General features: G+C 37.1%; 1 protein-coding gene across 1 annotated transcript in view; it reads left to right on the top strand.

Moving 5' to 3' along the window:
- Window positions 1-26,138, top strand: part of LOC140501406 (guanine nucleotide-binding protein G(q) subunit alpha) — a 397,622-nt gene extending 371,484 nt beyond the window's left edge. The window contains exons 6-7 of the mRNA XM_072604982.1: window positions 6,722-6,875; window positions 20,743-26,138. Of these exons, the coding sequence (XP_072461083.1) occupies window positions 6,722-6,875; window positions 20,743-20,933 (345 nt within the window). The 3' untranslated portion in view covers window positions 20,934-26,138. The remainder of the gene's footprint in view (window positions 1-6,721; window positions 6,876-20,742) is intronic.
- Window positions 26,139-26,400: the final 262 nt, after the last annotated feature.

Here is a 26,400-nt window from a genome sequence, read left to right as displayed (position 1 = left end):
ATGAATTTGGGGTGTTGTAAAAGACATGGTAGTGTGCTTATGGATGCCATGTGCCAGGTTTATTGGTACAACATTATGTAATTATTTTCTTTGCTTTGTATTTTGTGTAAATGCTTTTATAGTGGGCTTTTTATGGGAAGAGGAGGGAGAGAATACAAATGTTTCTTCATTAAAAGGAATTAAAATAATTAAGAAAAATCAGGCATGTTAGTTTATTGTCTTTTACATTCTTGATGAAAGGTAAGATTTTTCTTGATCCTGGATTGTAGGATATTAGATTTAAAACTAGAAAAGCCAAAAAAAAAATCAAATCTCTTCATTTTACAAATAAGAGGATAAGTGACAGTTCTGGGATCATATAACTGCTGTCAGAGGAAGGATTTGAACACAGTTCTTCCTGACTGTAAATCCAGTTTCCTATCATATAACTCTTTCTTTACTCAAAATTTCATCTATAAACATGAGACAGGGCATGGAATGTAAAAATCATTAAAGATGGAAGTATAGGTTTCTGAGGGAGAGCTTAAAAGGAGATGGACAAGAGAAAACATATATAACTTCTGTCTTTTTCGTGTGATTTAAGAATCTTCCATCGCTCTGTGTGCCTTTAAATCCATTACTAAGCCCGTGTTCTTTTAACTAATGATAGTGTACAAAATGCTAGAGCCAGTATACGTAATGATAGAGGTAGACTTCTTTCTACTGCACCTCAGTTAGAGCTGTTAGACATGGGATTTGCCTTCTAGTCCATCTTTCATGATGGCGACAAGTTCAAAGCTGTTTTTTCATAATTCTGACATTCTCCTTCCATTCTCATTGCATTTTTTTTGCTAGTTGTTGTTCTTTGAGTTGCAAGAGTCCTTGGATATTTTCTCCTTCACAAATTTAAGTGTACATGTGTGTATGTGTGGGTGTGTGGGTGTTTATATACATATTATATAGAGAGAGAGAGAGTGAGAGAGAGAGAGAGAGAGAGAGAGGAAGGGAGGGAGAGAGAGAGGGAGGGGGAGGGAGAGGGAGAGAGAGAGAGAGAGAGAGAGAGGAAGGGAGGGAGAGAGAGAGGGAGGGGGAGGGAGAGGGGGAGAGAGAGAGGGGGAGAGAGAGAGAGAGAGAGAGAGAGAGAGAGAGAGAGAGAGAGAGAAGACAAGGCAAGTAGTACTTGCCCCCCAGTGAGGGGAACATCTTGTTCTCAGGTGGGGTTGCATATTAATAGGTAGAATAGACCATTTTCTACCCCCCAAAATTTCCACAATCTGAGACATTGTGAAAATTTGCTCACTTTGCCCTACCTAACCCAGAGTTGTCAAGCCCGGAGGCCATGGGCCACATGCAACTCTCAATACTCCCTAGTGTCTTCCCAATCAGATTAAGATATAATTGGAAAATATTTAGCAAAATAAATAAAAATACAACAAGATGTAGATAATATTATTTTAAAACAAAGTCAGTTTGTGGCCCACAAGGATACTTGTGTACAGTTTGGCGACTCCCATTTCTACTGGAGTTTGACACCACTGTCCTAAATAGTAGTACTCTACAGAACCATAATGATAGTGGTACAAGTAGTGCTTTGTCCCTTAGAAACCTAAATTTAGAGGAAACTAATAGCACTTATCATCCTTCAACAAATAGAAACAACTAAGCTTCATGACTATTTAAGAAGAATAATCAGTTGATATAGGAAGTTATTGAGATATAGCTGTCAAAGTAGATAGAAAGCTAACCTTGGTGTCAAAAGACCTGGGTTCAACACAGCCTCTGACACATGCTGGTTGTGATCCTAGGTTGTGATCCCTTAACTTCTCAATGCTTTGGGCAACTCTCTAAGACTATAAGATGCTGTACAAGTTAATTTACATTGGTAGGGAAAATTCCTTCATCAAAAATTCCTTAGCTAATATTAGAAATCGTTAGTCTGGTCCTAAAGGAAGCTAACAGTTAATATGCTGCCTTCCTCCTACCCTCTTTAAATGAACTCTCCCCTATACTGCTCTCTCCCATGTTGGTGACCTCATCAGAAGTGACTTTGTGGTATCCTCTAGTCATTAGCCAGAGGAACAATATCCCAAGATATTGCCATCCACAGCATCATGTGTCCCAAGGTTTTAAGTTTCATCCTTAGTTCTCTCTGTTCCCCACCTACCTCCCCACACTTCTGCCTTGAAAAATTAATGTGGGGAACCAACATGGTGAAGTAAAAGAAAGGACTCAGCTGAGCTCTCTGAACATTCCCCCACCAAATAACTTTAAAATGATACCTCAAATTGAATTTTGAAGTTGCAGAGCCAAGAAAAGTTCAGTGAGACCCTCTTCCAGCCTGAGACAACTTAGGAGGCTGAAAAGAGAGATCTATGACACAAGGGTCAAGGCTGGCCCAGAGCCCATGGGGATGAAACACCAATGGCAGGACTAGATGGTGGAGACAGAAGCAGCTGCAGTAACTTCAAAAACTCTCATATCAGAGATGCTAAAAGGATCTGGCAATCAGTGAGAGAAAAGATTACAATGGTCCTTTGTGCTAGTACCAAACACTGGAGAGCAATTCCATTGTCTATACTCACTCATTATTCAAGGGCAGAGAAGAGCATTTTTGTTGAAGAGGGAGTAGGAACCCTTCAGGGCTTCATTGCTTCTGATCACAAGTGATCAGGGACTCTGAGGAACAGTATCCATTGAAATCCCAAGGGAACAGGGCCCTTTTTGGGTAAAGACCAGACTATAGACCAGGAGGCGGTGACCACACCTCTCCCCAGATCGTACGCCCTTGGAAGCACCAAAATCTTCCAGACCCTAGAAGTAGCTCTGAAAATAGTAGTGCAAAAAAGCCTGAAGCTTGAGAACATGCCTCTCCCACACACAGAGAAGAACAGAGCCCAACTTTAGCATGAATTTCAAAATTGAGAAATAGAGTGGCAAGTGAACAAATGACTGAAAAAGAAAAAGGACCTGATTGCAAATTACTATGGTGACAGGAAAAAATCAGGACACAAAGTCAGAAGACAACAAAGTCAGAACAGCTACAAGCAAAGCCTCAAAGAAAGCTAAATTAGACACAAGCCCAAAAAGAATTCCTAGAAGAGCTAAAAAAAAAGTTTTTTTCCAAATCAAATAAAAGTTGTAGAGGAAAAATTAAGTAAAGAAATGAGAGCAAAGGAAGAAATTACCAAAAGACCATTAACAGCTTGGTAATAAGTAAGGCACAAAAAATAGTAAAGAACATAATACTTTAAAAAACAGAATTAGACAAATGGAAAAAAAGAGTTACAAAAGATCACTGAAGAAACTAATTTCTTAAAAATTAGAATTAGGCAAGTAGAAATTGACTCTGTGAGATATTGAGAATCAAACAAACTCAAAAGAATGAAAAAAATAGAAGAAAATGTGAAATATCTCTTCAGAAAAACAACTAACCTGGTAAATAATACATTGAGGAGAGATAATTTAAGAACTATTGGACTACCTGAAAGTCATGATTCAAGAAAGATCTGAGACATCCCATTTCAAAAGTTAATATTATGATACCTGTTGAGTATTCACATCAGAAGCATTTTATGATATTTACAGTAAACTCCAGAATTGCTAGTTATGTTTCTAATCCTTTCTCTAGTTCAAGGGAACGCATGTAGACACATAGTAGAGAGATAGAGCAAACAAATATAGTCTTTTCAGTGGGCAGTGAAAAATAATGTAAAATTAGATTTTTAAACTTCATTATAGGAGTAGAGTTTTCTACTATTAAGAATCCCCAAGTTTCATCTATAAATGTGAATTTTGATCACAGCTCCTCCATCATGTGGTAGTATTCTTTTAAGATGCACATATAATTCTGCCTTCTTTATGGTATAAAAAAAAATATCCCATAGGTCTGTGCATCTTTAAATCTGTCATTAAGACCTCTCCTGTACTCTGGCTAAAACCTAAAATTATAAGACTTGCTAAGCACCTACTTCTCAGTGATCGAACTCTGAGATTATAAATGTTTGTGGTTTGTGGTACTTTCCTAACGAGGTATGTTGCTGTGGGTATGCATAGACAGAGGTATGGGTTTTTTAGACTAGTTTTTGCTTTTCAGGGTATATAGGTGTAATACCAATGATGAACAACACTGCAATTTATATCCATCTAAAGAGGTTTATTCAAAGAAATATGAGTCTTTATGACAATGAAATACTATTTTTATGTATCAAGTGTATTTTTAATGGAACATTTTGCATGTCCCATAGGTATTTAGTTGCTTCAAAAACTATAGGCAAAAAGATGAGGGAATGATTTTGTGAATAATCCACTTGAAGCATGAAGGCTGACAACCAAGTGTACTGTTTTGACTTCATCTTGCTTGGCACAATTTACAGAACAAAAATAAAAACATGTTACGTGCCTAATAATCATGTTTGCTGAGCCTAGTTTCCTGGAGGTTTCTTGGAACAAGGATCAGAAGGTTATTCAAACAGATCTATTTTGCCTCCATAGCATTGTGGTAAATACTGGGGAAGGATGATTTTACATTAGCAAGGCAGACAACAAGTTGACAGTATTACAAGCCTAGCAGAACAATTAGACTTACTGATCATACATGGATCATTGATTCATTTATTTCATTCATTCAATTAAATCTATAGGAATTTTTTGGAAAAAAAATTCTTTAATGAAATACAAAGGTACTGTTGATCCAGAAACTGATGAGAAGCCTCATCTGTAAGGGTCATAGGGTCAAAGCTCTAGTCAGCCAGTCAGTAAACATCATTAAGCACTTATTGTGTACCACTCACTGTAAGAAGTGCTAGGAATGCAAAGAAAGGTAAAGGACAATCCTTGCCCTCAAGAAGCTCACAAAGGAAGACATCATGAAAATAACTATGCACAAATAAGCTTATATGCAGGATAAAATGAAAATAATCAACAAAGGAAAAGCACTAGAATTAAGAGGGATCAAGAAAGACTTCCTATAAAAAAAATTTGAAGGAACCTCAGAGACTGACTAACCCCTCATTTTACAGTTGAGGAAACTGAGGAGTAGGAAGATCTAATGACTTGCCCATGGTTATACAATTAATAAGAATCAGAAGTAATGACTGAACTCGCATCCTTTCACTCCATGACTCGTATTGTGCCATTACTGTGTATGGGATTTGGGAATGATTTTACTGGGAATGTTTGACTGTGGAAGAGAATTGGTCTGGCTGTGTGGGGAAGAAGAAAAGGAATTCTTACATGACAAGTACACATTTTAAGAATGAAAATTATTTGACTTGTACTTAGTATTAATTAATTAGCAACCAAATTGATCATTTTGAAGTCCGAGGTGTGGGATTTGAAAAATTCCATTCAAGCACATTTCTGACAAGAGCTGACTTTGGAGATCCAAAATTTTAGGGAGAGTAGCTACACGTAATTAATGTTTGCATCTCTTTCAATAGTTCTATGTGAAAACCAAGGAAAGTGCTCTGAAAAACATAAAATAAATATAAGGATCCTAGATTCTGAGCTGGAAGGAGCCTCTGATGTCATTTAGAGCAAGACATTTGTTCTACAGAAGAGTTGAAACTAAGGACAGAGAAGTAAAAAAGATTCAACCAACACTGCATAGAGTTAAGGCAGAGCTGGGATTTGTACCTGCTATACTATATGTTAGGGAGTCTTCTGACTCCCTAATTTCTGTGCTGTTTCCATTGTATCACAAATATACTAAAATAAGAAAGATATATAAATGCATATATGTATGTGTATATACAAACACACATACATACACATACATATACATAAAGACACATATTTAAATGGGTGGCTAGTTGGCACAATGGAGAGAGTGCTGGACCTAGACCCAGGAAAACTCATTTTTATGAGTTCAAATCTGGCCTCAGATATTTATTAGCTGTGTGGTCCTGGGCAAGTCATTTAACCTTGTTTGCCTCAATTTCCTCTTTTTGTAAAATGAGTTAGAGAAGGAAATGGCAAACTGCTCTAGTATGTTTGCCGAAAAACCCCCCAAAACCCTAATGGAGTTGCAAAGAATCTGACACAACTGAAAACGACTCAACGGCAACATAAATTTAAACACAACTATATAAATAAAGAGATATAAAATATATGTAACAAAAGAAATATATACACAAATGTGTATGTGCATGTATATGTTTGTGAGTATATACATATGTATATATATACATATTTGCATTCCCCTGTATACATATCTCAAGAAAAATATGCATTAGTAAATGATTATAACTATCAATATGAATGGGACTTTGGGACAAAAATATTAAAGCGGATTGTGTTTTAGCAGTGCATAAACAATTAAGCTGTGCTTCAAAACACAAAATTCTAAGAAACTCAAAAAGAAGCCTGATTTCTAGTTCTTAAATCAATTCTCATGCTTTGATTTGGTAGGGATAATTTTTCATGATGTTATATGACTGTGAACTAGTCACATATGTATTTCTGGACTTTGCTTAGTTTTTGATATAACCATAAAGTTTTTTTTAGCATGTCTTTCTATTGTTATTATTATTTCCTTCTGCATCATTAGCTTGTGAGTTTGCATAAAGGAAACAGCCAAGACATCGAATGAATCACTTGCAAACAAATTCTGTTGGAAGCTATAAAAACCCTATGCTGCATAAATTAGATTCAGGAGATAGAATGACTGGCCTTGAAGAATGAATAAAGCCAGCACATTTGGTAACCACATCATTCACTTTGTGTTTCTCTGATTTTATTCCAGAACCGAATGGAGGAAAGCAAAGCACTGTTTAGGACAATTATCACATATCCCTGGTTCCAGAACTCTTCAGTTATTCTGTTCCTAAACAAGAAAGATCTTCTAGAGGAGAAAATTATGTATTCTCATCTAGTTGACTATTTCCCAGAATATGATGGTAAGTCTGTCTCTCTCTCTCTCTCCATTTTGGAAAGAGGTAGAACTCTCACTGTTAACATTTTATTTTTTCCAGAGCAGCAGCTCATGCAAGGGCTGATTTTCCCAGTGATTACATTACAATGCAGCCAGTGGTGTCATTGCCTTTGGAAACCTGCACATCTTGATGGATAGATTAGCCATTAATGTTTTCCCTTTTAGCTACTCTTAATGATGTTAGAAAATTACTCTCTATAATGAAACGGAAGTTCTGGAAAAATGAACATTGTTAAGGAATACCAAATCATCAAAAAGGGTAAGAAAGAAGAAAAATAAATCTAATGGGAAACCTAATTTTGATGGATCTCCTTAGTGGCTTTCATCAATATCGTATCATCATAAGCACATCTTCACCTCTTGCTCACCAGATGCTTCAAGGCCCATTCATTCATTCATTCTCTCCTGTAATAAGCGTTTAGGAAGCATATAGTATGTATACAAAAGGGCACCTAGGCGGCACAATGGATAGAGTGCCAGACTTGGAGTCGGGAAGACCTGAATTCAAATATGGCCTCAGATACTTATTAACTGTGTGACCCTGAGCAAGTCATTTAACCCTGTTTGCTTCAGTTTCCTCATCTGTAAAATGATCTGTAGAAGGAAACTGGCAAAATGCTCCAGTGTTTCTGCCAAGAAAACTCCAAATGGAGTCATAAAGAGTCAGACACTATTGAAAAAAAATTGACCTACAAAAGGTACACAATTTGTGAACGTAAAATGCATGCCAAGTAAATATGAAGGAATTGGGGAGAAAGAACTAGAAAATGGAGAGCAGTGCCAGAAAAGGCCTGTTCTTGAAACTCTCTCTCTCTCTCTCTCTCTCTCTCTCTCTCTCTCTCTCTCTCTCTTTCTCTCTCTCTCTCTCTGTCTCTGTCTCTCTCTCTCTCTCTCTCTCTCTCTCTCTCTCTCTCTCTCTCTCTCTCTCTCTGTCTCTCTCTGTCTCTCTCTCCATAGTTAGATAGATAGTTATAAAACACTATGCAAGTCTGCATTATATTATTTTAGCACTTAATTCTTTACTGCATTGTATTTATTAATTATTCTAAGTGTATTAACCTCATTTCCCCCCACTGTATTACTGATTACAAAGTGTTGGAAGACAGACAGCATGTCTGATCCTTCCTTTTATCTCACGCCTCGTTCTCCCATTGAATCTTGCATAGCTAAGTACAATATTCATTGATTGATTCACTGGTTATCAACGATAATTTATTCAGCCCCTATGTGTGTGAGTTACTCTTCTGGACACTAATATAAGAAGTTAAGTTGTCACTGCTGGCATTGCAAAATAGACATTGAAATATATGTACACACAGACGGTATAAAGATGTATTAGAATACAAAATCACAATGCGCAATAAATATATTCATATTATAGCATTTTATATGTATGTGAGTATAAACATATGCACATATGCATGTGTATGAGTATTGTTTGTATATATATGTATTTGTGTGTGTATGTGTGTGTGTATGTATATATTCATGTATGTATATGAAGCTAGGTGGCATGGTGCTGGGCCTAGAATCAGGAAGACTCCTCTTAATGAGTTCAAATCTGGCCTGAGACATTTACGAGCTCTGTGCCCCTGGGCAAGTCATTTAACCTCAGTTTGCCTCAGTTTCTTCATCTGTAAAATGAGCCAGAAAAGGAAGTGACAAACTACTCCAGTATCTTTGCAAGAAAACCCCAGATGAGCTCAAAAAGTATAGGACACAATTGAAACAACTGAAAAATAGTGATAATAACAACAAATATATTTATATACACGTTTTGTATACATACACACACACAATTTGAGATGACTGTTGGCTTCAGAGTGGTGCTGTTACTTTTTACAGTCTCAGTTTTTAAGAATAATATTAGTTGGTTTTATAACTGCATAAGTAAATAAGCATCCTTAAATATTTAAAAATTAAAATATTTAAAAATTAAAAAAATAAAATATTCATAGACATTAAATCACATGCTGTTTACATTACAAGCATGTAAGCTTACCAGAGGATTATCAGTTTAAATATATGGGAAATTACAGAATTTTAGAAGTCATCTTAGAGAGTGAAGACATTTTCCTTGTTTTACAGTGAAGGAATTCAGCATCCAATCAAGATGCATTCATTAAGCACTAACTGTATACCAAACATTGTACGGGTGTTGGGAAACTGAAGCCAAGGGAAATTAAGTTGCCTAGAAGAGAAGCCACAGCTCTAACTTAGGTCTCCAGGCTCCTACTCTAACATTCTTTCTGCTATAATACACTGAATGGTCCCAGGTGATGAGATAACTTCTTGCTTAAGTAAAAAATGGGGTTCATATTTCTTGTATGTACGTTTTCCTTTATGTTTTTCTGTTCCTATAAAAGCAGATTCTTCCCTGAGTATAATAGCCTTTCTCTTTTATTGCTTTTAATTTACTGCTAGCCTTGAGCCATAAATTCCTGAGAGTGTGTCTCTGGACAGTAAGAACTATGGAAAGGAGGAATTATACAGTGTGATGTAGGCGTTTCTACAGAACAAAAGACCCATTTTTTAAAAGTTAAACCTCAAAGAAAGAGAAATTGTCACCTTGTGTCTGTCTGCCCACAAGGTTCTGAGCTGCCTGCCTATCTTCTAAGTGCTCAGTGATTACTAGAATTCAGTACAAGTCGATTAAAGGGCAGATCTTAGAAGGTTTTAAAGTGGTCATACTTCATCCCCACTCCCTTCTCCACCACCAGGGTTAAACAACCACTTCTCCAACACAGACTGGGAAGTTAGTAACACTGAAAGAACAGAAAGAAAATGGACAAGTCCACCCTGCATGATTTAAACAAACTTCACAGCAAGTCTCTTCATCTGTAACCTAAGGCACCAAACCATTTGCACTTTGGTTATTCCTGTTGTGAAAAGTCTATGAGCCCTGGGAACTACCCTATTTCTCCATCTCTTCCTAATTTCTTTCATTTGACCTTTCTACAATAACTTTCCCCTAGTCATCAGTTTCACCAACCCTCCCTTCTTCTCAATTTACGCCCATAGGATAGGTGCCATAAAAATTAGTTTATTGACAGTTCTATTTCTGTCCCCACCATTCACTCATTTTTATTCATTCAGCAAATATTTATTGTGACTGTTACTAAACACTCCTTTTCCCATCCTCATCATTAATTTATTCATTCATTCGTTTATTCATTCAGTAAATATTTATTAAGTCCATTGTAGCTCATGAAAGATTTGATGACAGACAGTTCACTTGGCCTTCTCAATGCCCTGGTCAAGTCTCTAAGTCTGTGAGTACCAGAATGGTTGTGTGCTTGCACTGGTAGTTTTCTTGCTGAGGAATTCACTCTGTTTATGAAATCACAGGTCTGCATCACCACCAGCCCCAAAGCAAATGTGAAAGACAATGTGTCTGTAGGTCCTATGGGAGATAAGATGATGAAGGCACTTTTTTTTCAGAACTGTGATGCCTATGAAAATTTCATAATAGGAGACATGTATAGAAATAAATATAATATGCAAAGAATAGTAAGTGCACAAGAGTCATGATATACTGGGGGAGTTCACAAGTAAACATATATATGTATACACATCCATTGTAAAAGAAAATGTTTTAGTTATGTTTTGAACTGAACCTAAATATTAGTTAGTTGGGGAGAAGATCATAACCCTTGTAAGTTGAACTAAAACCAAGAAAAACTCAAGCCTATCCCATTGTGCTGCTTTTATAGCAAAAATAGTAAGCATACGTACGTAAGTGAAATTACAAATTTCACGTTTCTATATTTTTACAGCAATAAGGTCAAAATTATAATGAATACCTCCTTGATTCTTGTCTTTAGTAAGCAGAATCACTATTTCCATCATGCCCTGCAAATTCACAAATTATAATACTGTCTGCAGGATTTAGGGCTTGATTTGCTGCATAGGATAATTTCCTTATAGGTTAGACTTCATCAAATATGACTTATGCTCATATTCTCAAACCCTGGTTCTTTTACTACTTGAGATTAGAAAATAATCCTGCCCCACAAAACTGGAATACTAAGTCATCATTTTTGTAAGCGGTACTTTAGAACTAATAAGTTATTATAAAAAAAACCTGCAATGATTAATCATTATACTTTTTTTTTCAAAATTATAATCATGAGTTCCTAAAGGCTTTCAAAATTGTAACCATACATTCCTAAAGACAGCAGACTATGACCTTTGACAGGTTGTGTCAAAGTGGAAAGGGGTCAGATGCAGTATTCCGTCTGAGGACCCACATAGCTAGATGATATCATGGATACAGTATCGTTGGTTTGCAGTGGAGAAGACCTGAGTTTGAATCCTGCCCCAGTCACTTAATAGCTTTATGACCCTGGGCAAGTTGCTTAACTTTTGTCTGCTTTAGTTTTCCCATCTGTAAAATGGGAAAAATAATGACATCTGCTTCCCATGGTTGTTGTGAAGATCAGATAAGATAATATTTGCAAAGTGTCTTTCAGATACTAAGGTGCTATATAAATGCTAGCTGCTACATTGTTATTCTTATTGTTATTATTAGACCCATCCCTCTCACTTGACTATTATGTGACAAATTACTTGGCTATAGTAATCGAATGTCATTCAGTGATAACTGCTTTCTTCCTTGTCTGAGTCAATTTTCTTTTGCTGTTTGATCATTTCATTTGTATCTGACTCTTCATGGCTCCATTTGGGGTTTTCTTGGTGAAGAGACTGGAGTGGCTTGTCATTTCTTTCTAGAACTCATTTTACAGATGAGGAGATTGAGGTAGACAAGGTTAAGTGACTTTCCCAGAGCCACATAGCTAGTAAGTGTCTGAGACCAGATTTGAACTCATGAAGATGAGTCTTTGTGACTTCAGGCCCAGCACTCTATTCACCCTATCCACCCTCTCCCAGCACTTATTTTGTTTACTGTCCCATAATCAGTAGGGTGTCAAGTAAAAATTCCAGCCATCATCAACATGCAATAATAATTGTACAATTTTGAAAAGACCCTTTGCTCTCATGAGCCCCACTTCCAAATGCCAGATGGCATTTACAGCTCTGTGTTTGTATGAAGAACTCTTGCCTTAAGAAAAGGTTGTATTCTAAGTTTCTAGGCAAGTTGTTGGTAAATAAAAATGTTCTCTGAAACAGTAAATGGTCATTAAGCTTCCGGATCAACTCCCTAGATCCATTCTGTAGCTGAACTGCAGTTATTAATAGCATTATAATGGGATGTCATTACACATTAAAACCATAATGGGGAGTCTGGACCTGTAATGCATAAGGTACGAAATTCCCTTCTCAGATTCAGCTTGGAGGTTTGTCTACAATTTGTTATCTTAGAGAGGTGCCTGGATCACTAAGACATTAAATGATTGAACATGATCACACAAAGCTGATATCTGGGGCAGTACCCTAACCAGGACTTCTTGCTTCCCACGGACAGCCCTTTATTCACTACCTAATGCTATATCCCTTAATACTATAATACTATTAATAACATACTAATAAATTAATGGGATAATTAATATATTATTGTGGTATTAATAAATGGATGGCATAATAACCTATTGTAGTGGACAAAGGAACGGCCTTTAGCACTACCCAGTGAGGAAGATCTGGATTCAATTCCAAGCCTTTCACATGTATTAGTTATATGTTCATAGAAAAGTTTCGTCATCTCTCAGTGCCTCATGTATCTCTCTCAGTGGTACAGAGGAGTTGCTGATATGCATCAGTGAAGGGAGTCCACACTGAGAGTTCTTCACATGGATAAATTTACAGATCTAAAGCAAGAAAAAAATTTTTTTCATACATTTTATATTACATATGTGTGTGGGGAGAAAGAGAAAAGGAGAGGGGAGAGAGAGAGAATCATAGTATAAGAGGCCAAGTTCTGGATCCTGGTTATAATGGTACAGGACAGAGGAGGAAGAGAGTTTCCATTTTGTCAGTAGGGGTTTGGTCCAGGACAACATTTTCAAACTGTTAAAATTTAGCTTTGACTTCATCCCTTATCCCTCTTGGACCTTTCTGCTGCTTCCAAGAATCCCCTTTTCAGGCCTTCAGGGACCTGGATTCTTCATTCCCCCTAAGCCAAGGGTAGGGAACCTATGGCTTCAAGGCTACATGTGACCCCCTAGGTCCTCATGTGCTGCCTTTTGACTGAATCCAAACTTCACTGAACAACAATTTGGATTCAGTCAGAGTGCCACATTTGAGAACCTAGAGGGTCCTCAAGACCACAAAGTCAAAAGGTCCCCCACCCCTGCCCTAAGCCCACTTCTATTAACCTCCTTACCCTACCATTCCAGGTGCCCCATGATCCTAAATTGCCTACAACCTTCTGCTCCCATCCAAATTCCTTTCCCCCAATACTGATAGATTCAGCTAGATGCTGGGTCGAAATTAACCTAATCAAACTCATTTAAACAGTGGCATATATCAAGATATAGTGCCAAATCTGCTGACTCTAAAATCAGAGGACCTGTGTTAAAATTGTGTCTCTGATTCTACCTATGTGACCTTAGACAGGTCACTTGTCTTATTTGGGTTTCAGATTCTTCATCTGTAAAATGAAGGATTTGGACTAGATGACCTCTCACGTCCCTTCCAACTTTAAACCTGTAAACATCCAAAAGAAAAAATAAATCTTTTTCACTCTCCATGAGGTATTTACATTTTTTAGAAGTTGTTGCTGCTGCTTTTTCATTTTAGTCCTGTCTGACTCTTCATGACCCCATTTGGGGTTTTCTTGGCCAAGATACTGGAGTGGTTTGCCATTTCTTTCTCCAGCTCATTTTACAGATGGGGAAACTGAGGCATTAGTAGTAGATGCTGGTTAACTCATGATCTTGGCATTTCAGACAGTCTAAGGGAATGAAGTGTAACTTTAGGCAAGCAGATTTACCCTCCAGGCCTCAGTTTCTTCTTCTGAAGAGGAGGGAGCTAGCAGTATTAGAATGATCTTAAAGGTCCCTTTTAGCTCCAATATTCCATGATTCAGTTACATGCCCTGTCCGGGAGTGAGCCATCACTCAGTCTTCCAACCTCCTGACAATAGCTATTTCTGTTTTTCGTAGATTATTTTCCTACACTTCTGAACCCATAGATGATCTCTGTGCTAGAAACAGCAAGGGGGTATGGCAGGGAATTGGAGGTGAGGTGTCACAGAGTTAGAAACAGAATTTATCACTGAAGAAGGACTTTCGGATCATTTAGCCAAACTTTCTTACTTTATAAGAGTTCCTATTCTATTCGTATAAAGTTCCACTTCATAAATGTGGAATCGAGGCCCAGAGAGATTAAGTAATTAGGGTTACAAGGTAATAAGCTAGCAGAGCCACAGTTTGAACCCTAGTACTCTAACCCCAAATCCAGTCTGCTTTCACTGCTGGCATAGGTGGCACCTGGCAGTTTATTTCTGGATAATTATGGGTAGAGAGTGTTTCAAGCTACATTATTTCTGAACAAAAATTCTTATTCATCATTTAGATCTAAAACTTGAAATTTGGTTTAAACGCTATTCTCCTGAAAAAAAAAGGGGGGGAACGAAACTACTCTGTCCTTATACCTATCCATCCGGTAATATTATTTTTAAAAAAACATTTTTTAAATGAGATACAATGTGCTATATTAGAAAAAGCCTGCCCCACATCTGGGCCTGCCGTGATGATCTCAAGGCTCCACGTGGCCATCCAATGCTCTCTGCCATGATCCCTGCAGACCTCAGTGGAGCTGTCATGCCTTTCTAGCTCCCCCAGCAATGTGCCTGTGATTAGGCAATGTCAACCATGGAGAAAGTCCTTGTGAAAACAGATACTCAGAGTCTCCTTCCTCCTAGATGCTGTTATGGTTGGGTCACCTCACATTCTGGCTTAACTGCACAGTACTTTGGAGATGTAGGAGATGTGTGATTTCACAGCGTCACAGCATCTATGAGTAACATCTTGGCCACCTGTCCTGCAACTTACAGTCTTAGAGAGTTCTCCAGACACCATGACTGACTTGCTCAGAGTCACAGGCCAGTACATGCCAGAAGTATTACTTGGACGTAGGACTTCCTGATTACAGTCAGCTTTTTAGCCATTATGCTATGATGTCTCCCAATCTATTTTTTAATATCATTCTTAGTTTCTGATACGCTGCCTCACCCACCCCACCCAACACACACACACACACACACACACACACACACACAGTTAAACAAAACCAGCGTAAAGGATAGCATATGTTACCTGATACATTGCCCTGCCCATCCCACTCAACACACACACACAAAGAGTTAAACAAAACCAGCATGGAGGATAGCATATGTCACCTTCTACACCCATAGTCCCCTCCTTCTGTCAAGAGAAGAGTGATTCATCCTTAGTCCTCTGGAACCAAGATTGGTCATCAAACTAAGAAGAATTCTGAAAAAAGAACACAGGCGTCTTAGAATCAGAAGGCTTAAGTTTGAGTCTACTTGCCACCTTGTGTAACAACAAGCTGGCCATTTTTCTTCTTTGACCTTCAACTTCCCAATCAGCAAGGTGAAGGGGTTGATGATCTTAAATGATATTGAAAATACCTGGAGTTCTAAATCCTATCATCTGAAATACCCAATGGTCCTACATTATTGTCTTGATTGTTATGAGAAAAGAAAAGCTACCTCAATGAAATCTTTGATCTTCAGGAATTTAAACTTGAAGATAAAGTGTATAAGACAAGGAAATCAAAATGTAGCATGATACTTGCATTATCCAGAGTCACCTGCCAGCTATCTTTGTCTATGCACAACACTGTCAGGGACCAGGAAGTAAGGAGGAACGCAGAATGTCTGAGTCACTAGAATGGGTGTCACAAAGTGCACTCAGACTCCTGCACATTACTTATGTCCTCAGTCAGAGCCCGTTTGTTCTCATTTTAGACACAGCTTGAACAGTCTTGGTTATCTGGTTCCCTAGCCCTCATTAGATTAGAAGCAGACAGTTAGGAAAGGGTAACAAGCCTAGTGAAAGCAGCAAGGAAGAACAGTGAGAGGTTTTAAAGGCAAACACAACCCAAAAAAAAGCACTGTAGTCTGGTAATGACTCTAATTCATCAGGAAAAGGTTCAATTCTGTATACTGTACTCAGTTTGAGAAACTGGGGAAGTAATTACAAAATAATGATCATTTTATCTGGAAACGCCTTTATGGGATGGCTTTTTTCTGGAGAATGTTATTATAAAACTAATACATGAAAAGAAGGTGAAGCTGATATGTCCTATGTGTGCTTAGGATAGTTCTATGTTAGGAATTAAAGGCAAAACTAAGTATATGCTTCCATACCTCAATGGGTCCATGAGATTATCAATAGGGCTATGCCCTCGAAGAGTGCTCCTCCCAAGGCCATTTTCCTTTTAGTTTCTGTGCTGCTCCTCTCATATCTCCCCATGAACCCTTCATAGAGGAGCTATCTGACATCTATCTCCTGGGTACTACTGTTGCATATGCCCTGCACTGGTACCCACCTGTCATCCCCACTCTTACTGTATGGCTAATCTACCTCCTTTTCTGTTTATATAATTCTCACATGATCTCTTTTATGCCATTTTTTGGTACTCAAATGCCTGTTAGAAATATGATGCCTACTTGCTACCATCCCGTATTTCTCCATTGTCCTTGGTATCACCCACAATTTCAGTTCTTCTGGAACTGTTTAACTCCATGAGTCATAGCCACATAGCAGTATGGTGGAATATTAGAGTCATAAATATAGGGTTTTGTGTCCAGGAACAACTCAGGTTAATAGAAAAGGATTCTATTGCCCTTGCAGTTCATTTCCTAAATACAATCCCACCTGCTTTCTTTTACCCCCTCCCCAACCATTTAACTATGATGCCTATCTCATTATCCTGCTGCAGTGTTGGTTCAAAATTACACACATTCACACACACTAACACTAACACGAACACAAACTCATCCAAATTGATCTCATATTCTGGACAAGAAGCTTTCTATGGTTTTCCTGTGTGGATTGTTAGTCTAGTCACTTTTAAATGCTTATAGATCTCACCAAAGTAGTTTCTAGTGCTTTATATAATCATCCCAATGTCAGCTGTCAGCAGAAAATTCTGGAAGTCTTCACCAAGATTTAGAGTTAGAAAAGGCCTCAAAATAATTTAGTCCAATTTTCTTGTTTTATGGAAAAGAAACCCCTTTCCCTCTTAGATTCTGGGGAAATTCTCCTCCATGACTCTGTTTCTTTAGTGAGCTGTGTCCTGTACCTCACTTGATAATCAGAGGATCATTGAAAACAGTTCTTGCTATAAGTTGCATCTATCAAAGGATCTTATATAAATCTTGACATGTACATGGGAGACACCTTATTGGGGGAAAACCATTAAGGTTATCTAGTCAAAACTTTTTTTTCCTTTTTTTGTAATCAACGAACATTACACATAACAAGATCCTTATTTCCTATACTTCTTCATCAATCTTATGACTACAGAAATGTTTTCTTTTGTTAGAAAATCATCCTTTGAAAGGTTAACTGCTCCCTTTTCATATTTTTAAAATATTTCTATATACTTGATGTATGTGCAGTTCCTTCTTATAGATTTTAAAGAAAACAAACATGTGACTCAGTAGCTGATGATTTTTTTCTAAATTACATTTTTTGGTAGTAATACCATTCATGATTTTTTTTTATCTTAAAAAATAATGTTTTATGTTCTCAAAAATGTGTCTCCTGCAATGGAAATTTCCTCCGTGTGTATTTGAAGTGGTCAGCTGATTTTCCTGACTAACTTTTAAGTCATTTTCATTGCATCACATAGCACTATGAGCTAGTGAAGTGTTTTGTCTAAATGTGATACTCCCAGCAAGTCTGTTTCATTTTCCATCTGTTTGTTGCCTTCCTTCTAGTTTCATCTACAAGTGCTTATTTCTGGTTTTTTCTAGTTGGGTCTCATACCAAGCTTTCTTCAGACTAATTCACCTACCCCTGCCCCACTGTTTTCTGAAGCAGTATTGCTCATACTCTTCCACCATGTACTCTATTGTGTTTTTCAAGTGCGTGTATATTCAAAACAAGTATATCATCGGTTTCCATGTTCTCTGATTGACAAGAGAAGATCAAATGTTTGCCAAAAGAGGCAATTTCTGGGCTAAATATTGCAATTCTTTTCTTCCTTTGTTTTCTTTCCTGCCACTACACTACCATTACTGCAGATGTAGAAAGCACCATTTTGTACTTTTTTTCCCATTTCACTGGTTCCTGTAGCCAAAGAATTCACCACCTTTTGCCTAGCCTGTTGATATTATTCTATCCATATTTAGTCAAACTAGTCCTTGGAAGTAAGACCAAGCCTATTGAAAAAATCATTCTTGACACCTTATAGAATCTGCCAGAGAATGCATTCCACAGATGTAGCCGTCAAGGGTCCAGGGGTCATATGGGTGTATAAGAGTAGGATTTTTGTAGAGTATAATGAGTGGGATTTGGATGTGAGTAAATGGGAGAGTAGTGACAAGAACCTGCAAACCCTGTCTATCACAGTTCCTTTTACATAATGGATACTTTATAAATATAGAATTAAATTAATTCATTTGTTGCATTGCAGATGATTTGAAAGTATCATTTGTCATCTGAAACAGATTCTCCAGCTTTTTGTGTGTGGTAGACCCCCTTTGCCTGTTGGTGAAGCCTTTGGATGCTCTACAGAATAATATTTTTAAATAGATTTTTGAAATGGGTTTACAAAGGAAACCAGTTATATTGTCATACTTATCAAGATGGACAGACAGACATGAATTCCAGGTTAAAAACTGCTGATCTAAAAACTTTAAGAAACTGAATAGTGAGTAAACTTTAAAGCCTCCACTGTCTGCATGTCCTAGTATTGAACATGATAAATAAATTAAACTCCTAATCTTATGAGCATATTTTACTTTAAAGTACTAGTTGCCACACAGTGAATATTTTGAATGCAATGTTCTTATGCACATTAGTAATCTACAAAGTGGTTATGTAGAGGAATATTGTTAGATGTGCTAGTATAACAGGACTGATTTTAGAAAGTAATGGTATCCATTTGGTGGTATGTTCAAAATGGTGTTGTTTGGAAAGATTTTAGTGGAACCCCCATAAGGCTTTGTTATTATATCTCAGGTCAATCACCCTTGTATTGGTAATCTGTTGACTTCTTGTGGTCCCTCAATGCTTGTGGTACCTTCTCTCTGCGATGATCTGCAACTGTTGCCTCCCCCATTAGATCATAGCTCTTTCAGGGAAGGGACTGTCTTTGCCTTTCTTTGTGATTAGCACAGTGCCTGTCACATAGCCCGCATTTAATAAATGCTTCTTAATTTTACTTTTCCCGCACCTCTTTGAATGTTTATCTCCTTTTTACTACTATTCCTCACATCTCTGCCAAGCCACTTTACTAAATAGCTTATGGATATATCTTATTCATTCTCATCTCTGTGGCTTCACTCATAGACTTCCCCCAGCCTAAAAAGACCCCTCCCAAATCAACAGCTCTAGCCTACAGCATTATTTCAAGCCATTTTACCTCTTCAGACAAGTGATTAATCATGATTAAGTTTATTTGAAGTGTGTAACTAGGCCTGTCTCCTGGAAGGAAATTAATAAAGAGAGTGAGTCTATTTAAAAACAAATCACTTAAATCTCTCTCTCTCTCTCTCTCTCTCTCTCTCTCTCTCTCTCTCTCTCTCTCTCTCTCTCTCTCTCTCTCTCTCTCTTTCTCCTTTTCCCTCCCTCTCTGCATTCCTTTGTATTTTTTTGTATTTTGTCTATAAGGTGTTTGTATTTCCTTTTGTTTTTTTTTTAAAGTAAAAGTCTAGATTGAAAATTTCTTAAGTATGATGATCATAACTTTTTCTGTTTTATAGCTAATGGTGGATATGTGTGTGTGTGTGTGTGTGTGTGTGTGTGTGTGTGTGCATCATGGTCTTTTTAAAATGAAATTTTATTGATTTTTTTAATATAACTTGAATTTCCCAGTGTATTACTCTCCCTCCACTCCCATTCTTTTAGCAAAAAAAAAAAAAAGGAAAAATTCATCAAAACTAACTAATTCATCCAAAGAACATTATATTATCTGCAAGGAAGGAAGGAAGGTAACCTTAAAATTCCTCCATGAAGCCAAACTTAATCATCAAATTTAGGTTCACCTGCTTTGCTCTTCTTGTTCTTTCCATTCCTGTAACTGTAGCCATTGGATGTATTGTTTTCTTGTTTATTTTGCTCTGCATCAGTTCACGTAAGCCTTTTCATGAATCTCTAGATTCATCTTATTTATTATTGTTTCCAGGTCTTAATAAATTCTTTTGAAAATTGAATAAATTTCAGACCGATATATGGGCATGAACATCAGATATAGATTCATAACAAATGTGGGGCAAATGAAATTTTGATCCAGGGTGCTCCCATGGTAGGATGGCTTCTTCCCCCAGGGAGGAGGGCATGCGTCTTTCTCTGGAAGGATGCACTTTCTCCCTGTGGCCCGCCATCCTTCCACCTCATTTCTGGCTGTTATGTCACATCGAAACACTGTAAGGTATAAACCTGAGCTACAATCTCCAGGAATGCTATTGCCATGGAGGTCTCTCACTTCCACCATTCCAAATCCCATGAGGGTAAGGACCACACTACACTGCCTCTGGCATCTTCACCTCTACCCATAGATAAACTGCAACATCCCGCTGCTACTACCTCCCATCTTCCTCTATCTTCACTCCTCTATATTTTTCGCTGCAGGTGAAAAATTTTCTAGTTAAGACACTATTCAGAAGTCTTATAGGGAAGTAAGAAGAACTGTCACTAATGTAAAACTAACTTCTCCCTTTTTCCTTTGACTCACAGGACCCCAGCGAGATGCACAAGCAGCACGAGAATTCATCTTGAAGATGTTCGTAGATCTGAACCCAGACAGTGACAAAATTATCTACTCCCACTTCACATGCGCCACAGACACCGAAAACATCCGTTTTGTCTTTGCCGCCGTCAAGGACACCATCCTGCAGTTAAATCTGAAGGAGTACAACCTGGTCTAGATGTGCCTCATAGACATATCTAGACGTGCCTCTTTCCCTTTCCTTTCTAAACTTGAGGCCAATTGATGAATACAAGAGGGACTGTATTATCTGTGAAAAACAATTTGCATAATACTAATTTATTGCTGTCCTGGACTCTGTGCAAGTGTCCACAGAGTTTGTAGTAAATATTATGATTTTATTTAAACTATGAGAAGGAAAAACAAAAGACGCTGAAGTACATTTCCAGCACATTTCCTCTCTCTTTTTTTTAGGCAAAACCTTGTGACTCAATGTATTTTAAATTCTCAATAATGCACTCACAAAGGATAGGGGTTTGGGTTTTTTCTTTTTTTATTTTATTTTATTTTTTTGATAATGAGTATAAAGAGTTTGTTCCCTTCCTTTCCTTGCCTGTTTCTCTCTCTCTCTTAATTTTTCTGAGGTTACAATAGCCTTCTTTCCCCAGTTGTATTCCTCAGTAAAGTATTTTTTTCTTGAGTGATATAGACAGGAAAAATGTCCTTCAACTTAAGCCATCATTCATGAACCTAATTTAACAGTATGTACTTTTTTTCTGAAGGATCAGAAGTATTACTACTGTGGTTTTTAAACTATTGACCTGGGTATAAAATCCATATGTTTTTTGATACTGTCTTTTCTCACTTTGGGCCTAAATAATCCTCAAATAGGGAAGTGTCATTTCTTTGGGATTTTACCTTCAGCCATACCTTGGTAATTCAGAGAAATGCACAGAAGACAGTAATGTAATTGAAAAGACAAAAACAAGTGACCCTCCTGTTGACTTACTGTGTGCCATTTTTCTTTTTGACTTTTTTTTTAAATTGCAGATGCCAAACAAATATGCCAACAGACACTACATTCCCCAGTGATTGTAGCCTGGAACCTTGTTAGAGGTGGTTGTTTTTCTTATTCTTTTCCCTTCCTATTTCAAACTTTCTTCCTTTTCTTTGGTTTTGAGTGTGTTTGCTTCACACTTTTAAAATACTTTCTTTTGAGAAATAAAAATTGTGTTGCCAAAGCTGGCTTTTTTATAAAAAATAAAATAGAAATTCTAATATCATAAAATATAAAATATGACCAAGATTGCAAAGCTAAAATGAACTGGTTGAGAAAGAACCAGCTAAGACAACCGCCAGAAATCAAATAAGTGTAGATTCAGCTCTCATGGTCCACTATTTTCTTTGCCTTTATGGTAGTTTTTCATTTTTGACACCCAGAACAGCACTGCGTGAACATGCTGTGAGGTGCACCATGAACTCTGTTTATGTTCTCCTTACTTGAATACAGTCTTATTCTGCTCAGTTACTCCCTCTAAGGTAGAGTCAAGCAGCTGAGAACATATGTTTATAGTATTATAATGGCACCTTTTAGTTGTAAGATTGGAAGTCACTGACTACTTATCCAATTCAGAAATCTTTACTGAAGTGGTGACTAGTTCCAAGGATTTAGGGGAGATGAATGGGTTTAACTCTAAAGTGGCCTCTCAGTGTTCTATAGATTTATTTATGTAATTGAACCTGTAAAGAAGGAACTTTGGAACTCTAAATGTGCAATTTTTTTTAAAACAAAAGGAAAAAGAAATCACATGTATCAATGAGCCTCTATGAAGCAGCTTGACTTGAAATGTGATTAAAAATGATAAACCATGAGTCTAGTAAAGCTTCCAGAAAGAAGCTGGCCATGATGCTGCTCTGATTTCCTGGGATACCATCAGGATCTAGGATAAATATACCTGGAAATCACTGTTTGGGGCAGCAGAGAGGAGAGGGGAAAAATTAATGATGTGTTAGTTGAGTACCAAAGTTTAAACCTTAATGGAATGTTTTCATTCTTAACTCTCCCAACCCCAAGAAACAAAGGTTACTTATTTTTTGCTCCCTCGAAAAAAATCTGTAATTTAAAATTTAAAACAAAAACTGGTTGTAGGTATAGTGCAATTATGAATGGTATAATCATTGTACATACATCTCTATATTTATGGCAGCATCCATACTGGCTTTGTAATCATTCATTTTTTGGCAGATTGAATGTGCTATATTGATATGTATCTATATAATTGTATTGTCTGTCATAGCTAATTCACATTTTGAATAATGTTATTTTATTTACTTTTTTTAAGAGAGGAGAATGTAAAGTTGTCAGTTTATTTCTGACTAGGGATTTTTTTTTCCATTTAGAAAAGAAACAAACAAAAAAAACCTTTCTATCATACAGAGTGGTACTCGCATTGTGCTGTCCAAGATCATTTGCACATTCATGAGCAGAGGTATTACCTATTTTAAGACCCAAAGGCCATTTCACAGCAAAATGCCTAAGTTCTATTGGAGCTGTTAAAGACATGGACAACAATTCGGTAGGATCTTTGCCCACTGATCCCAGATTGAAAGATTAGCTTTTCTACAAATCAGATTCTTATTTGGCCAATGCACGGCTCAGGTTAGTGTTGCTTCCCTAATGACCTTTAATAGAAAGGTGGTTTTTAGAAACCTTGGTGATCTATTAAGGATATTTCTGAATGACCATACACCACTGCTTCCTTGAAAATGTGGTGATGAATCTGGTGCAATTTTATCGCACACACTGACCTTTTGGAGGCTCACAGATACTTTCAGTGGGAAAAATCCAACTTCATCACTAGTATTAGCTATAGGGACTTGAGATACTCTATTTAATAAATAAAGCTCTCCTAGATGTAGACAGTTATACACAATCCCAAAGCTCTACAAACATGAGCAAAACTTGTTGCATTGGTCGTTGTTAAGTTAGGATGGAACTTGCTATGCACAACTGAGGCTGTGTCTTCACTGTTAATCATAGGGTGCATGACAATATCCCTTCTCTTAATGAGGGAATAAATTGATCACCCTGGTTGCAGTGATGAATATAAACCGAACTGTATCCACACTAGTCCATGGAGGTGAAAGGATCTTCCTTTCTTTTTGTTTTGTTTTTGAAGACATTTGGGGGGAGGGAGGGGATTCTTTTCAGTTTTGTATAAAAACAGAAGTTTACTTAAGCTCGGTAGTTCTATTGTGATTTCGAGAGTCTAAGAGTGTGCCACTGGAATATTTCTGTTGACGCTATAGGTAAATGGAGCCTGTGGCAAATGTTGAGATGACTTGGGAATGTTTTAGAAAAAAAAAACAAACTTTTTTTCTTCCGCATACCAAGACAAGCCACCATTTCATGACTCACTCAACACAACTTCACAGTGTACCAGTTTACAAAGCATTTTCCCCTCTTGAGTGACACAGCAGTTCCCACCCGCAGCGAATTACTTGTTATTTGCAAATTGGTGGTTTCTACTATGCCTTACAGAGCTTATGTCCAGAAGTTTGTGCCTCAATCCAGAAACTGAGGGGAAACATACATACACACACACACACACACACACACACACACACACTTACTTGCAAACAGACAAACAAAAAATCAGCCCCACAACTGTTGACTTTTTACTTTACCGTAACAAAGAACTCTTGTTGAATGTCCTGAATAGAATGAAAATATTTTTTAAAATCCTTCTTGGGAACCTGTATATTCTAGATACTCTCTAGCACAAGAAATCTGTATTGCATACATATGTGTTTTAAGAAAAAAAAAAACCTTAACTTTTTCATGCCTTTACTGGACAAATTGGCTGGCACTGTCCTGACCTATTGAGAAGATAAATGCAGCTAACGGGCAATTTACTTTTTATAACTCAGACAATCTTGATTGTCAAGGTATATGAACTGTAACTTTAAAAAAAAATCTAACTGCCACATGATTGTAAATTTCAGTTGTTTCAAGTTTGGAAGTGGGGCAGGGATTTTTATGCTGGACCTCAGTCAGAACTGACTGTATGACTTGCAAAAACTTTAAATGGGGAGAAAGGGCTGAATTCTATGATACTGCAAGACTCCCAGCTACGGGTTGCAAATGACCTTCAAGTTACTTATCCTAATTACCTTCTGTTTTCAATTCTTCACAAAAAGAATAAAAAAATAAAAAAAGATTTTTAAAAACCCTAGCATAATGTTAACACACATACAAAATAAAGTCTACCCAAATACTGTAATTTATAATGCTGCTGTTCTTGAAACTAAGGATTACCAACCACTTTACCGATAATTAACAACTACCATAATGAATGAAATTAATAAGGTATATACAGTATATGTTAAATTGGCCTTCCAAAGCTCATCTTTGGTCTGAATCACATACAATTTCAAAAAAAATAGTTACATGTCTATCTGTCTGTCTATATTGTCAGCATATGTAGTGATAAATAATTCTGTCCTGGTTGTGTTTGTCTTTGAAATTTCACTTTGGTACCATCGAACTAGGAAAAGAAAAGGCAGTTTAGCTCTATGTGGTTAGCAAACAATCCTTTGGACATTCAGACATTTGCCGTTTAGTACATATGATCCCTCTGTGGCATATTGTCTAAACTTTCCTTTGTTTTGTTTTTTTTTCCCCAGGAAAACAAACTGCTCTGCTGGTCCTCCCCAAATACTACTGTTAGTTCAGTAGAAAACACTTGTCTTACTAGTTTCTCAGGATTGTATGTTCAAAGGAGTAGATTTGTCCTCAGCCCATATAATATATTCCCTCCTCCAAACGATTCAGTTATAGACAAAAAAATATATATATATAAAGGAAATGGCACGTATCAGTAATTCAAAAATCCGTTTGGATAATCAGTATCTTTCCTGGATAAAGGGAATTCCATAACTTTCATATAACCCTTTGCTAGGATGGGGAGGGTGGAAGAAGAAAGATTGCTGGAGGGGGTGGAAAGAAATGGGTGGTAGAGACAGGTGTTCTCAATAAAAATGATATGGAGACTGAATAGCAGGAAAGAGGAAAGAGTAAGAGGTATTATGTAAAAGTTATCCCGATGAATTGAACTGTAAGAAATGTTCTTGCCGAGATATCCCCCTCAAAGGATGGTCTAAAACACAACCTATTGCTGGACTCCTCACCTGCCATTGTGGTAGAAGCCCTTACTAGAGACATGTATATTTAGGGAGTTTTGTCAGAAACATTTTTAACTTGCAGTATTTAAGAGAATCATACTTGCTGTTCTTAAAATGTCATTCAAATGCATGTATTGTCAATTGTTCGGGGATGGGGAAATAGTTTTGGAAAAAAAACTAATGTTGTATAATAATACCCCAAATGATCTTGCTGGTTAAAAATACAGTATTTTTGGCCATATGTTTTGTACTACAGTATTCTTCATTCCTCAAATTTTGCTTCTTTCAAAGTTTCCCAGCTTACTTCTCCTCCTAGAATGCTTTTTATGATGATGAGGGTTGGAATAAATATTTTTATTCCTTAAATAATGTTTCATACTACACATGCCTTTTCTAATTAGACACATTTTTTTAAAAACAAATCCAGATCTGTGCTTCGACTGATGTAGGAAATTCCCTGTACCATAATGGATAGAAAGCTGGCCTGGGACCCAGGAAAGCTT

Source organism: Notamacropus eugenii, chromosome 1 (assembly GCF_028372415.1).
Source record: "Notamacropus eugenii isolate mMacEug1 chromosome 1, mMacEug1.pri_v2, whole genome shotgun sequence".
Lineage (NCBI taxonomy): Eukaryota > Metazoa > Chordata > Mammalia > Diprotodontia > Macropodidae > Notamacropus > Notamacropus eugenii.
The sequence above is the reverse complement of the archived record's forward strand: the minus strand, read 5'-3'. Positions and strand labels throughout refer to the sequence as shown.